Source organism: Thunnus thynnus, chromosome 7 (assembly GCF_963924715.1).
Source record: "Thunnus thynnus chromosome 7, fThuThy2.1, whole genome shotgun sequence".
Classification (NCBI taxonomy): domain Eukaryota; kingdom Metazoa; phylum Chordata; class Actinopteri; order Scombriformes; family Scombridae; genus Thunnus; species Thunnus thynnus.
This window is the reverse complement of record NC_089523.1, coordinates 8249997-8265147: the sequence shown is the minus strand read 5'-3', so window position 1 is coordinate 8265147 and position 15151 is coordinate 8249997. Positions and strand designations below refer to the sequence as shown.

Genomic DNA, 15151 nt, shown 5'->3' with positions numbered 1-15151 from the left:
CTAACAGAAAATCCTCCATATGTTTAGCCTTATAAAGCACCTTTGAGCGCCCCCTGGTGAGTGCCAATAAAACCACAGCAGGCCCAGTGTTCACTTCATACAATTTCAATATTATCTTTATTAGATGTCCTCTTTTATACACATATACATATGCATACAAATATACAGTACATGACATGTTACATGTCCATATACAAATACATACTCTTATACTTATGTACCATTTTATTTGGATATTATCGATCAAAATGTAAAATCTCACGTACAGTACATTATCTTAGACATTCTGGTGTTAGCATAGAACAATTAATGCATTCCAGTAATGCAACAGGGGGGAGGACATTATGAGCATGTGCTTACAGGAGATAATCATGTCAAAACATAGAGAACATGAGCATTTTTAATGTAAAGTTCATAGTTTGCATTGTTGACACAACACATCATCAGTGTAAATACCCGAGCACTCGATTCAGAAAGACTAAAACACAGACAGGTTTGTTTTTGTGGACATGAAATTCACATTCATGTTTGAGTCAGAAAAACATAGCGTACTGATACTGTGTGTGGTCCAGAAACAGATCTCCTGCTCATCCTGGTCCAGCTTGAAGGTGACTGATGAGTGTTTGAATGACTGACTGGCAGTTGTTATGGGTTTCTTGTTGCACAGCTGCACCGTTTGTAAGTAGTTATGCATGCATGTACAGTATGTGTGTGATGTGTGTTACTCTGAGGTCGTTCAGAGCCAGATCTCCTCACTGCTTGTGCTGTTCACCTTATAAATGTAGCCCACCATTGGATATCTGGCAAAACCTGGAGAATCATGGAGGGGGGGGGGGGGGGGGGGGGGGGGGGGGGGGTGATGCACAGCACAGAAAAATAAAACATGATGAATCACTTCACATTACATTGCATCCCTCCACACTGGACCCAAAGTATAAATAATGAAAAATGCAACAGTATCAGAGTGTATTTCCCTGACCTCTGGCGGCGTAGGCTAAAGACAGATCTTCCTCCTCCTCCTCTTTCTTCTCTCCCACACTGTTCTGTTGGGCGGCCTCTCGCGCTACCAGAAGTGATGCAGGAAGGATGGAGGGAAGAGATGCAACGATAAGTTTGAAGGGATAGCTTTTGGGAAAAAACTTATTGTTTCTTGCTCTATCCACTGATAAAGACTATGTCATATAGCTTAAAGTCTAGAAAATGTTAGTAAGTGGACTTTGAGTCGGGATTGTTTTGTTAAGGTCTGTTGTCTGACGCTTCTCACTGATGAAGGTTGCAGATTACTAAATGCTCTCTTTATGTTGCATTCAGGTCCTGTAGAAATTATGGATTAAAATACCTCCGTGCTCATAAGAGGAACTTGGACCGTCATTGATCCCGTTTGTTGGAAACATATTTCAGAAACCTATTGTGGGAGGTTTCATTTTGCCAAACTTTAAATTAGGAAAATATTTGTATTGACTGACTTGTGTTTTCATGCAGCTAACCTCCAGACTTTTTACACTCATCCAGCAATTCAGAAATCAGAGTTTACAGGTTCACAATTCATGGCTTGAAACTTCCTGATCATATTTACATGTTGATGAAATACATGTTGATATATTTTACATACTAATACACATAATAACCTTTCTATTAGTATGTAGAGAATTGTACCACAGGCCCGTGTCTGTTCTCCACCTACAGCTCCACCCATTTATGTATAAACTGAAGGCGTTTTCTGTTTCCTTCTTAAAGTGCATCAAACTCTTACCTTTTCTCAGAGTGCTGAGGTCGTTGAGCTGCATGTTGGAAGGCAGAGACATGTTCTCTCTCGGGATGTAGGTCTTATCAGTTGTCTCTGTCTTCAGATTGGCAGAGTCACTGTGCAGATAATATAAAGAGATATCAAACTTGGATTACACTTGTCATTGGTCTGCTGGAGGTACACAGAGCATTCATGAGACAACAAAAATGCTTTCATTAGTGTTTCTTATTCAGTTCACTAATGTTGCTGAGATGGGAGTTATTAGATGAGATACAGTGTCAGTGTGGTGTCAATGAAAGTAGTTGTAGTAGAAAGTTGTAGGAATTGATTGAGAGTGTCTGCTTGTTAATAATCCTTAATGTAGTTTTTATTCTCTAGAAGTGACAGGTTAATATGATTATGTGTAATGTAAGCCCTTGTCAGCATATTAGCATCTTCAGTCTGCAGGACACCTTCTGCTTGTGTCCAGTGTTCACAATGTGTGTGAGGTGCTGAATTGTCAACTGGTTATGTGACATCTTAACCTCTTAACATCCACCGGGTCACTGGCAACCCGCTTAAGCCAGCTGTAAGCGGCTTAGCATCACACAGTAATGAATAAACGCAATTGGCACAATTTGGCCACTCCCTAGATCCAATAAGATTAGGTCTAGAGGTCTGGAAGTTTATACTGGTGTGGTTGACAAGATGTAGAAGGTATGTGGTGATATGTCTGCATAGTTCTGGCATAAAACATGTCCTAGTTATTGTTATTCAAATATGACTCATTATAGACAAGGACCAAAAGCACTTTTTTGAACCATATTTGAACTAATGTAGTTTTGGTTGTGTTTTAGCCACATGCTAAACAAGCACATTTCCAGAAACTAGAGGACGTTACCTTTCAAATGAAGCCTAATACATGCATTTTGGCCTCACAGTTCTTCCAAATTCCAAAAAAAAGGTGGATGTTAAGAGGTTAAAGGGGAACTGCCTCAAGTGATGTCACCAGTTTGAAAATGAAAAAACAAAAAGGCACCCAACGTCATTTACGTTTTTTCACATTGTCCAATCAGACGAATTGTGAGACGGGTTTTGTGTGGTGGTGACGACAACAAGTGGAGATAATCAGTCTGGTCTGGGACAAACTAGTGGTGGCTGTTGCTGGATAACTGGTGATATATGACTTTACCAACCATAGTTACCATAATCTGAACAGAACACAGCAGGCCTGGAGTCAGTTTACTTCACAGCAAAATAGCAGTTAGGCTAAGGACAGGTGATCCGGTGGTTGCCTAGCAACAATAAAAAAAGACGCAGCAAACTGCTCTTTTTTTAAATCGTAGGCTTCAACAAAAAAGGCAGTGAGGTGCTCCTCGCGTTTTGCAACCTGCAAAAAGTGCCCTGTCTGATCGAGGCCTTATGGGAGCACAATGCTAAATCAGTGGAGTATTCTTTTAAATGGGCCCTCATGTGCAGATTATATGAAGTTGGCCTAACATATTTGTCACTCTGTCATTTAGAGAATGAGGAGAAGTAATGTTTTTAAACAAAATCAATGTATTTCTTCCTTATTTCAACATTAAATCATTTAAATGTTATCCAACAGGATCAGACCTCTACTCTAAATACAGCAGACCACATATCTGGTGTCAAGAAAATTACAGTTGACTTACAATGGAAACTTTACTCTACTTCAGGAGTAAAGCATCACCACCACCTCAGGGATTCTTTCTTTCTGTCTACCATTGAATATCTATATATTTATCCAGTGTTGTTTTACTTCTGATGCTGTTAAGGTGGTTTACACAGACATCCAATGACAGAAGTCTGATGACTTCATTTACCTTTTCTTGGTCATCAAAATCTCCACTGACTCATCTGTAACACAATACAAGGAGATATATTACATTGCTTAATAAGTGTTTCTTACTACACTGCATGCAACACATTTCCAGCTGACTTGCTACACACACAAACACTCTCTCGCCTCACCAAAGGACTTGCTCTTGTTTTTTTGCATGAGGCAGAGAACTATCAGGCTGAGGATGAGGAGGGCCATGAAGGCCATAGCTCCCCCAGTCACTATTCCCAGCATCGGCACCTCCACACGAGACTGCAGGAACTCTGGAGGAGAAACAGAAAGAGTTCATGATGGATTTTAAATCTTTTTTAATTTTTTTTTTATTTTTACAACCACTGACCTGCCAGTGTGAGGTTGCTCTGCACTGCTCCTACACTGTTGCTGGCGTTCAGCGAGACATTCTCTGATAGGCTGCTGAGCTTGACCCTCAGCGTGTGATTCGTCAGCCAGGGGTAGCTTCGTGAGTCCAGGATGAAAAAGTCAGAGGTGTTGGCCACCAGCTGGCCAGACTGGTCCACAAAGGTGATGGTGGCAGGCGGGTTGGACCGGACCAAGGCGAAGAGGACCAGGGAGAGGCCAGGGTCTGAGGTTTCACTGTAGTGGGCATTGACCCTGAGGATCTCTGGCAGGACTAGCAGAAAGAGGAGAGGAACCACTGAGCACTTTATTCATCTGTATATGTTCTGTATCAATTGTATATGGCAGGGTTTATTTAAATCCCCACTCCTGTGACTTCACAGGCAGTGGTAAATCTAGAAATTGTTACCAAAAGAAACCTGAAACATTTCATCCACACTCACACTGGACGTTGAGTGTGACCGTGGCATTGTAGCTCTCTCCTGACCTGGGGTTTGACGCAACACACACTAGCTCCCTGTCCCACTTTCTGGCCCGCAGAGAGAAGGTGCTGTTGTGATTGGCCCTAGGTCTCATGACCTCAGAGTCTTCTTGCGATGTCATCACCAGGCGGCCACGGTTCGGTGACGGCTCGCTCTGCTGCTCCCCATTCAGGTACCAGGTCAGCAAGGGCGGGGCATGAGGATCCCAGCCGTCTGATTGGCAGTTGAACCTGTGTGTGATGTTCTCCTGCAGTGTCACAGCTGCCTGGTGCCGTCCATCAATTTTGGGGGCGGGCTCAATTGCACCTGTGGATACAGTATTAGTGTTGATGTAATGGGACTGTGGGGGCAAAATTTAATTTCTATATACAGTACAAGCCAAAAGTTTGGACACACTTTCTCATTCAAGTGAATAGGGAGGTGTGACTGGTTCTGTATACATGTGACAGAATTAAATAATATGTATTGATAAGGATTATTTTGTATATCACTAATATATCAGTGTGAGCATGAAAACAAAATACATGCTGTTCTGTGATGTATTGCTTTCAATATAGAGTGTGATTTTTCTTGGAGAAGAGTATCACATTTATTATAAGTTAAAGGACTAATTTAACATTTTGGAAAATACATTTATTCACTTTGTTGTCGAGAGTAAGATGACAATTGATATCTCTCATGTGAATCAAATATGAAGTTAGGGACAGCAGGGGCTTAGCTTAGCTTAGCATAAAGACTGGCAGCAGGGGGAAACAGCTAGCCTGCCCTCTGTTCAAAGGTAACAAAACACATTATGTCTTGTTTGTTTAATCTGTACAAAAAACAAAGTATATAAATAACAAGTTGAGGTTTTATGGGGGGCGGGAGGTTACGTGCTGGACTATTACATGGCTGGGAGCAGTGACTTCCTGAATGAGGCTAGCTAAAGTAGGCTAAGCTAACCATCTCCTGGCTGTAGCTTCGTATTTAACGGACAGATGTGAGAGTGGCATTGATTAACTCATCTAACTTTTGGCAAGAAAACAAAGTCAACTCTACTTGCATTTTAAAAGGAATTAGAATTAAAACATTTAGTTTGTTATTCTGCATTTTCCCTAAAATCCTTTTTTAACATATTGTGCAGATTAAGGTTGAAGTTAAGACCTACTATGCTTGGGATTGGCTAAGACAATTGAAATTAAAATAGGGGCAGAAAAACAAACTAAAGGTCATATATTATAAGTGACTGTTCTTGTGCACCTTACCTGCCCAGGACAAGGCCAGTGTGTGAAGGAATATGACAGCAGAGCCGGACGCCCACCTTCTCAGACACACACACTCCATACTGGCCCAACAGAGCACCACACACACACACGCACATCTACCTGCTTGGAGAGGAGATGACATCATGTTTATTTCAAATCAAGGCAATCACGCTTCATTTTGGGAACAAAGATTAAAGGGTGAAATCACCCAAATCACAAAAACATATTTACTCACTTGCTCCTTGTTATGGAAATAGTTTTGGATTTAGCATTAGAAATTTTGAGTCGGGTCTTTTTCACAGTGGACATATTGACTCGTCATAGTAGGAAAAGCACAGGTGTTATCAATAACATTAATGGCGGCTCTGTTCGATTCAGGAGTCCCAGTAAGTCATGATAGCGTGACAGTGAGCCAGCATGTAAAATACCAGGACCCTGAAACTGAAGCAGCTAAATGGAATTCAGCCGTTATTCATTTTATTATTCGCACCTGTGCTTTTCCTTCTGCGACATGTTGAAATATCTTCTGTATCAGCATATCTATGTTCGTAAATATAATTTCCTATTGGGCACTCAAAGCATCACAAAAATTAAATCTAAAAAACTCAGCAGCAACATTTTTTTTTTCAGAGACATTGTTGTTATTCACCTCATTGTCCACTGTTTTTGTGGGTACATATTTGTTTTTCTTTGGTAGAAAGTTGCTCCAAGCAGAAATCTCAGAGATGGACATCCAAAAACCTCAGTACATCTAACCAAAACTATCTGCACAGAGGGTAAATGCATAAATTTGTATATTCTTTTATTATCTGGGTGAAGTGACCCTTTAAACAACTATAGAAGCCAGTGGATGAGATTGTGATTCAGGCCTAAAGAAGCAGACAGTGTTACTGAAATTAAACTATCCAAGCGATGCAACACAGACAAAAACACAGCACACAAGACTCTTCACAAACAGCTGTGACATACCTCTCACTCTTCTAAATCACTGGCTGTCCAGCTTTGACTTGCAGACTTATCACACCGCTAACAGCAGAGAGGAGCATTCACAGGCCTGTTTGTGTGTAAGCCCAATCACTATCAATCCAAACAGTGAGTGCAGAGAAGGGTAATGTGTATTGCTTGCTTGCTTGCTATATAGGTCATGTGATCCGTGTGAGCACCTTGGACGAAAGCAGGAACTGAGCCGCTGAGGAAACGAACATAATCATCCATGTACGGAGGACGGCCTAGGACATTCTTCTGACACATGCATTCATGATACAAGGTGTTACAGCTGCCGACTCTCTGGCTCTGGATGCTTGTCTTGCACTGACAAATAGTGGCAATCTGATATGGCAGCAAAGGGCTATACATTACAGTGTAGGTGTACACACACAAACACACACACACACACACACATACTGCGCTTTGTAAGGCTGCATGCAGGCATTTCAGTGCAGATGTGCTCACTTGTATACACATCCAAACACACAGTATTACCTCAGCCCTTTCTGCAGACGGTGTTGTGATTCAGCCTGCTGGAGCTCCATGGCAGCAGAGGAGGAAGAGGAGGGAGAGGGAAGGATGGTGATAACAGCGGAGAGATGAGAGGCAGCCCTCCCTGACTCAGTTGCTTTCCCATCTGCGTACACTCATTCACTTACACACATACACACACACACACACACATACAAAGGGCTCTCTGCAGGGTACAGCAGCTCCAGTAGCAGCGTTCACTAGCTGGCAGGCTTGGCAGGGCTGGCTGACGCAGGCAGTCACGCTGCCGCCACTCCGAGGAGAGGAGAGAGTGGGAGGGAGGAGAGGAAGAGAGACAGACAGAGAGAGAGAGAGAGAGAGAGAGAAGGAGCAAGTAGCTAAGGAGTTGGAGAGAATGATGGAGAGAGGAGGATGAAGGCGAGGAGAAAGGGGGAGAGGAGCAGAGGATGCAGAGAGGTGTGAGGATGATGGAGAGTGGGCGCAGAGTCGTGAGGGAGGAAAAGAGCTGATAAGGGAGGAGGAGAGGAGAGGGGATGAGAGGAGGGGGGAGGAGAGGAGAGGGGAGGAGAGGAGAAGAGAGGAGAGGAGAGGGGAGAAGAGGATGACATAGAGGCTAGAAGACAGGGCTCAATGCAAACATCAATCTTTAACCATCTCTAGGAGATTGCACATGGAACTGTGGAGGATGAAAGAGAGTAAGCTGTCAGTTCAGGGGGGATCTTTTCCTTGCAGCCATCATTCCTGTCCATCGTCAGGCATGTTAAAGTAACCCCTGATGAAACACAGACACAGCACACAGCTCACTCTGTCTGAGCTCAGTTACTTCAGACTGAAAAGCCTCTGCAGTGCAGCTACAGACCAGAGCAGCAGCATGCAGAACACTGCAGCCAAAAGGGAGACAAAAGAAACAAGCTTGTAGACGTATACGTGTAGTGTAATATTTCCTGTTATCAAGATAAAATTGTGACTCATAGATGGAATACATTATTCTTAAAGAAACACTATCATTTCAGTTATTACCCCACTCCCTCATAATAAAATTTGTTTTTAGCATTTCTTTTTTTTGTTTCTTCAAAACTATGTCATTAAGTTGTTCTCTGCCAGGAGAAAGTGTTGTCTGTGGGAAGGTCAAGAAGTTACACATCTAGCAAACACTCATAAATTCAATCAACTTTGGAACAAGGTTAACAGAAGGTTAGGAGATGTCTAGACTTTGCAAGGTGATGAAACAAGTTGCATATTAAAGGCAGTTTAAATTCAGTATTGCATCAGTATATGTGAACAGTTCTGTAAATCCAGGCTGTGCAGCACACACTTCTTCGTACATTCATTCAGACTGCTGATAGGACTGGTCAGAGCTAGTTACAGACTGGTAACTCCTGTCCTCCAAACTTCTTCCATTCCAGTGACACGATGGAGAAAACTTCAAACATTTACTGCAAAAAAAAAAAAAAAAGTGCATGATTAACACTGTGTCTCCTCTACTACAGGCAGCCGCTAGTTTGCATCTAATTCTGTATTTTAAGAAAATCAGCTAAGTAATCCATCACAGTGAACAGTCTGCTATTTTGTTAAAGTTACTATATCACTGAATGGTAACTTTACAAATAAATCTACAACTGTTTTATGTTATCTTCTGCTCTATTGGTCCCATTTTCAGGTGCCTCACTTATGACTGACCTTTTATTTAGCAATTGATCCATTGCATTAAGTTTTTAATTGGTGCCCAGGGCAGATGTGTGAGCTTCATAATGTCCTCTTGAAATACAGTATGTTACTTTATGTGTTAGTGTTGCTGCTGTTGTGGCATTATGTCTTTTATGTCATCTGCTGGGACCCGTCTGATTTACTAGGTGACTAAACTATTTTCCACTCTGCAGATTAATAGTTCTCTAACTTTGAAACCAGTTAAAGCAGACATGTTATGCATGATGGATTACATTCAGAAAATTGTTTTTTTATGGTACTACTTTCATGGAACTTCAGCAAATGGCTATCTGGAAGGTGGAGAAATTATATCTAAAATGCTAGAAACAAGCTCTGCTCATGCACTGGTATGGCCATTGAAGTCTGAGGAAAAAAATGCATTGCAAAATTTTCCCACAAAGTCACTTTATATAGCCAAGGTTTTTTCTTTCCACATTTGATCCTTTGTCACTTGAACACCCACAGCAACAGCACATTCCTCTTTTAGGAAAAAAAAGTGTCAATCTGTTGTAATTAAAGAGTTAGCGCTGCACAAAGACACACATGTCATGACTTTTTAAATTATTTCTTTATTTATATATATATTTATTTATTCATCTCAGTTTGGTTGATATTCTTTTTATTCATTGTTGTTGCACTTTAGTATTTTTGTACTCAACAGAAATGAACATAAAAACAAATGACAAAAATGAACCGATAGGAAAAAAAAAAAAAAAAAAAAAAAAAGAACCTAAGAAACAGGAGTGGAGCAGAGAGCTGGCTTGCTAAGAAGGGAGAGGCTGGGATGGAGAGAAAAGTCAGGAGGAAGGGATTGGAGGAGGTTAAAGGAGGGAGACGGGTCAGTCTGATCAGGCAGATGTGTGTGAAGCAGCTCTCTCCTCCCTGTTATATCTGAATCATCTGCAGTGCTTTCCATTCACTCCGGCTATCCCTTCCTGTGTGCCACTGCTCCCCCCCCTCCCCAACACACACACACACACACACCTCTGAAACAACCGTTCTCATGTCACGTTATTAGAGGTGGAGCCTCCAGTCTTAATTTTAGAGTTTCTATCCTGCCATGGAACAAGAGAAGTGCAATGTCTTCCATTCCAGTTGTTTTTCTTTCCGCTACACGACGGGTGCTCCACTCTCTCTTTCTTTCTCTCTCGCAGATCTCAGTTTTGGCTTGGTGCAAACAATGAGAGAAAACAGGAGGACAGATCTGAAAGAGGAATGAATTGAGAACACCCACTTCGCTGCTTACTCCTGTACGCACACCATCTGCTTTTCAGAGTGAATAGCGGTAAACAGGAAGTGACATGGTTGCGAATGGAAAGCACAGGCGCTGCAATGACACCATCAACAGCTCTCAGATGTATATAGCAAACAATAAGTCAACCATGCAGCCAGGTATTTTTGAAATCTGGCCAGTAGAAACATACAAGAGGACCTGGAGCTCTATTCTTTGCACCACAGTCTCTGGCTATCCCAATAAAGACTCAGTATCCAGGGGGGATTTCATAAGGGAGGATAAATAATAATAATAATAAAAAAAAGGAGACAGGGGGTGTTAAGGGCTCCTGTATCTTTTCAATCCTCTGCTGTGGTCCCCAGTGTGCTGTAGCCTCCATCTGGCTGTGCTTAAGCCCCACCCAGCTTAGGGCGCCATGTACAGACCTTGGTAGGCATGTTTAAGGTGGGCACACCCTGCCCTGCTCTGACTGAAAGCTTGTATTCCTCTACTGTAGAAGTCCAATTTTAACACTTCATTCCTATGGTCACCTCCTGAAATGTTTCCCTTTTATGGTGTGGAGGTGACTCCAGGTGTATCCAACGACGACAGGATCCATTAACTGTCCATGAAACGCAGCCATCACCTCCTCGGATCATCCCTTCCAAGCTAAGGGGGGGGGGGGGGGACCAAAGTAAGGCGGAAATGAGAGAAGTTAAAGGCAGGGAAAATAAAGGGGGTGAGGAGGTTAAGGGGTGTGTGTAATAGTAGCTGTGGTGATAAGTTTCCTCCTTGGTTGCCATAGTAACAAGGTTAGCTTGGGAGGAGGGGCCATGTCCGTAAGGCGTCATCCGATCAGAAGCTGATGTAGTAAAAAGGATGGTGGGAGGATCACAGCAGATAGGTAGGGCAGACAGAGAGAGAAAGAGAAGTGGGTTTGGCGGTCTCCACACTTGTGTTTTGGATGATATGTCAGCTATTTTACAAGTTATTCCCTTGTTTTTTTGTCGTTGTTGTTTTTTTTGTTGTTTTTTTTTTTTTTAAAGAGTGTCAAGTCTCTGTAGCACCCGAACCAACCCAGACAAAGCCCAAAGCCTGACCCTGTATAGCCTGCCACACTACCCCATAAACAGAAACAGGCCCAACATCAACAAGAATGACAGTCACAACAACATCAACGATTGAAATGATACTTTAAAAAGCAACACAAAATAATTACTCTCCTCTTATTCAAGTGTCTCGATATAATAATATTAAAACAAATAAGAACAATCTTTTTACGACACAGAAAGAGCCCTGTCTCTCTTATCTCTGTCCTCTTTTGGCTAGAAATCTCAAGATTCATAAAACAAAACAAAAAAAAAAAAAGAAAACATTTTGAAGACATCCAAAAATACAAATGATAAACAATACCAATATAAAAAAGCCTCCCCAACAACATCTAAAAACAAAACAAAAAAAAAATGTAACAAAAAGAAAAGATTTGATACAGAAATTGCAATAGCGTTCTATACATGGCATCACTGTACAAGGAAAGGAGCAAATGTCTGGTAAAACTACCCACAATGCAATACACTGTCACTGACATGGGAGAGGAGGAAGAAGGATGGAGGGAAAAAAAGGGGTAACATAAGGTGGGGAAAGGTAGGGTTGGGGGGGGTGGGGGAGGGTGGAGTCAAAAAGCAGGGTAACAGCATGACAGAGAGCGAGGAGACGAGAGAGGAGAGGAGGGGTGGAAACAGACAGAGAGGATAGCTTGAACCGAAAGTGCAGAATTACTTATGTAATCAAATAAACAATGTTGTCTTCCTTGCAACACAGAATTGTTTTTCCTTTAATAATAATAATAATAATAATATTCATTATAATAAACCATCTTTTACAGAAAACAGTAATAACAATAAGAGTAACAATATTGACTGTAATGCCTAAATGGACATTAGCCATAAAAATGAATTTTAAAAAGAAAATAAAAAATAAAATGAATGCCAGAACAAGAAATATAACAAAAAAAAAAAAAAAAAGAAACAATGAGAGAGCTGGTTTGTCCTGTGCGATGTCACTGAGCTCCATCTTTGGAGAGAGCGGTTTAGTTGCCCAGTTGGATCCTGACCCAAAACGCCCGCCACCCGGCCGAAAAAGGGGCCGTCGCTGCTGAGATTACAGCCCGCTCCGGAATGATCTGCTGCGGAACAGCAGGAGGGGTAATAGAGGAGGAGCGGACTGAACCTCTGCTCACCCCTTCTTCTCAGTCATGCGCACACACACACGCGCACACACACGCGCACACACGCACGCACACACGCACACACACACACTCGCACCTAATGTGAATACTTTGGGTTTGTGGCAGCAGTGTGTATGTTTCTTTGTGTTGTTGGACTCCATGTTCTTGCGTGTATGACTGTATCGTTCCGTTGGCCAATGAGGCACATAATGAAGTATGCAAACTTTTAATAAGAAGACACAGGGTGAAAGGGGAGGTTTAGGTCAGGGCAGCAGGTGGGCGTGGGAAGTGGATGGGCCAGGTTTGCAGGGGAGGAGGTGTTGGGGGGAGGAAGGGGGGGAGAGGGGGGGTTGAGGGGATGGGCCGAGTTGAAAGAGGGAGGAGCGGGAACCCCGATCTACCCACAATGGGAGGTGAAAAGAAGAGACAGCCCGCAGCAATGAATGCTGGATGTCTGTGCAGGAAAATGCTGGCACTTTGACCTTTGAACCCCGAGGCCCCACCTGTGACCCCCACCACTCTAATGTCTACACCCACCCACACTCCCCCTCTTTCGCGCGCAGACTGCCCTCCCAGGGACCGATGGAGACAGACAGATGGACGTAGAGCACCCCCGCTTGGGCAGACGACGGTGGTTTGGCGTGATGCTGCTCAACTCAAGTCAACACAACTCAGGATGGCTGATATGGACCGCTGTACACAGGATACACCGCCTCCTGCAACACAAGGCAGAAGGAGGGATGAAAACAAAATACAATTATGTTTTTATTTTGCTAATCATCTTGCCTTTACTCTCAAATTAAAACATTTGATTTTTAATAAATAATCTTAGATCAAAGAACAACTTGTGCTGGTGCAAAAATTGCATGTTTAACCTTTTAGGAACAAGATTTTCACTGCCGTGCTGGGTGTAATAGTGCGAAGCTGATACTTGATCATATAGAATCGACTGAACCAACTATTTTTAACAATAATTATAAAAAAATGTTTTAAGTTTTTTCCCTGTAGATTATGCAATCAGAGTTACAAGTTATTTTAGCTTAAAATACACCTGTATCTAGAAGGTCCAACTGCTCTCAATCACCCAGAGTATGTGGCAGGACTTGTAAATCGCTGTAAACTCAGAACCCCCGAGAAACTTAAAGGAGCTTGAGCAGTGCAGGGCAAAAAAAATGTGCGTCCAGTTGTGCAAAGCTCATACAGACCGATCCACACAGACGCACAGGCTGCAGTTGTTGCCAGAAGTACCTGAACTGAATACTGACTTGAGGGGGCGATCCATTTTTTTGTGCGTTATATTTATACTTGAGGTAAATGAATCCGTTTTCACTTTGACAGTTGATCATTGTCAAAAGGCCTAATTGCATCCACTGGGATTCAAACAAAACATACAAAAATCTGAGAAGGGTAATACTTTTTTTATAGGCACTGTATCACTTTCCCCACATAAAGAAATCTGTAAGGAACATAAACAGATAATATGCACAGCAAAAGCAAAGAAAGCCAGGTAATTAATGTTGAATGAACCATAAAAGAAAGATCAAAAGCACTTACTCAATGATCATCACATAAACTCTATAAAAATTATTTTTACAAAGTAATTTATAGGTTGAGGTGGGACAGAAGGGAACCTGGCTGACAGGCTTTGGCAGCGCTCCCGTTCATTTGGGATTAAAGAGAATATTACAGCTTGAGGCCAAACACTGGCCTTAAAGCTGAGGAACATTTTTGAATATGCAATTTTATATGTGCAGTATGTGTTTGTCTTACCGAAGCAAAAATATCACTTTTTGACATATGAGATGGATAAAAATGGTTTAGTTTAACTTGACCGAGTATAAAAAGTTAAGATAACCACTTACTACCAACCCTTTGCTGCTTGTATACCTGTGCTAGACCCCAGCCTGCTCCATGCTGTACTGCAGGTCAGGGGGCTTATAGCTGAGGAGCATGTCACTGGTGCAGGAGGAGGGGTAGCAGGCTGCCGCATGGAGCTCCCCTTCAACATCACACACTGCATGAGAAACACATACTTTTTTTTTTACTCGTATGGACAAAAAAAAACCTTGATAAAACGTTTTAGATGACTGTCTCCTACTGACCTGACTCTTCCCGCTGGTGCAGCTGCTGGCTTCCTGTCAGTGACGTCTGGCTGAGAATGTCTGACATGCGAGCGGAGCTTAGCGCCTTACCGGCCAACAGGCTCATCCCAGACATGGGATCTGCCTGGTCCTGGAGAGAGAGTGAACAATTTTAGACCCAGACAAAACCTAATGATACTCAATGAACAGCTTTTAGCTGACTATGAGTCAGAATTTTGTTTGGATGACTGGGTATTCTTTGAGCCAATGTCCCCAAAAAAAACATTTTAATGAATAAGACTTCTAGGTTCATTCAGTCATAAAAACATTCGCTTGCTTCCTTTGGCAATCATCCTGCTGCATGGGCTCTATCCAGCACTGCACAGGCAAGCAAAATACTATCCAATATACACTTACACTTAATATATGATTGTTCCTGCCAAACATTTTGCAAGGTTTCACGCTTAAGATATAATTTTAAAACAGTCCAGCTAAATTAGCAATTTATGATGCTGTGGGTTTTCCTACGTCTCCTCGTGACAAAGTGTGATCAGTGTGGACTGTATGAACTAGCAGAGGACTTTCACTCACATAGGCATCATCAGCGGTCTGGATGGTGTGGTGGCGCTGTAGCTGTCCTCTGGACCTGTAGGTGTCACCCTGGGGACCTCGCGAATAGCCCACACCATTATGATCAGGCACCTCCATCGCCTGTCCCGGGGGTCTGCACTCCACATGCTCAGAGTCTGACAGAAAAGATTTGGTATGTGT

The 15151-nt window shown here is 42.4% G+C and overlaps 2 protein-coding genes across 6 annotated transcripts in view; both read right to left on the bottom strand.

Moving 5' to 3' along the window:
- Window positions 1–89: 89 nt before the first annotated feature.
- On the bottom strand, window positions 90–8038 carry LOC137185775 (transmembrane protein 25). 2 transcript variants are annotated; one of them, XM_067594134.1, is made up of 9 exons: window positions 7156–8038; window positions 5674–5796; window positions 4391–4735; window positions 3931–4221; window positions 3722–3853; window positions 3574–3607; window positions 1754–1863; window positions 980–1063; window positions 90–810 (listed from the first exon to the last, which is right to left on the bottom strand). In XM_067594134.1, exons 2-9 carry the CDS (start codon window positions 5750–5752, stop codon window positions 737–739), a joined length of 1149 nt encoding a protein of 382 aa, XP_067450235.1. In that variant the 5' UTR covers window positions 5753–5796; window positions 7156–8038; the 3' UTR covers window positions 90–736. The 2 variants fall into 2 exon arrangements, with proteins under 2 accessions (XP_067450235.1, XP_067450234.1); XM_067594133.1 differs by lacking the exon at window positions 7156–8038 and having other exon boundaries at window positions 5674–7025.
- A 2769-nt stretch (window positions 8039–10807) lies between these two features.
- Window positions 10808–15151, bottom strand: part of sik3 (SIK family kinase 3) — a 38506-nt gene continuing 34162 nt past the window's right edge. For 2 of the 4 annotated variants that reach the window (XM_067594131.1, XM_067594132.1), the window contains 4 exons: window positions 14972–15126; window positions 14402–14531; window positions 14187–14313; window positions 10808–13015 (listed from right to left, as the gene is read on the bottom strand). In XM_067594131.1, the coding sequence (XP_067450232.1) occupies window positions 14192–14313; window positions 14402–14531; window positions 14972–15126 (407 nt within the window). In that variant the 3' untranslated portion in view covers window positions 10808–13015; window positions 14187–14191. Of the gene's footprint in view, window positions 13016–14161; window positions 14314–14401; window positions 14532–14971; window positions 15127–15151 lie in introns of all 4 variants that reach the window. The other 2 variants (XM_067594129.1, XM_067594130.1) reach the window with 2 other exon arrangements.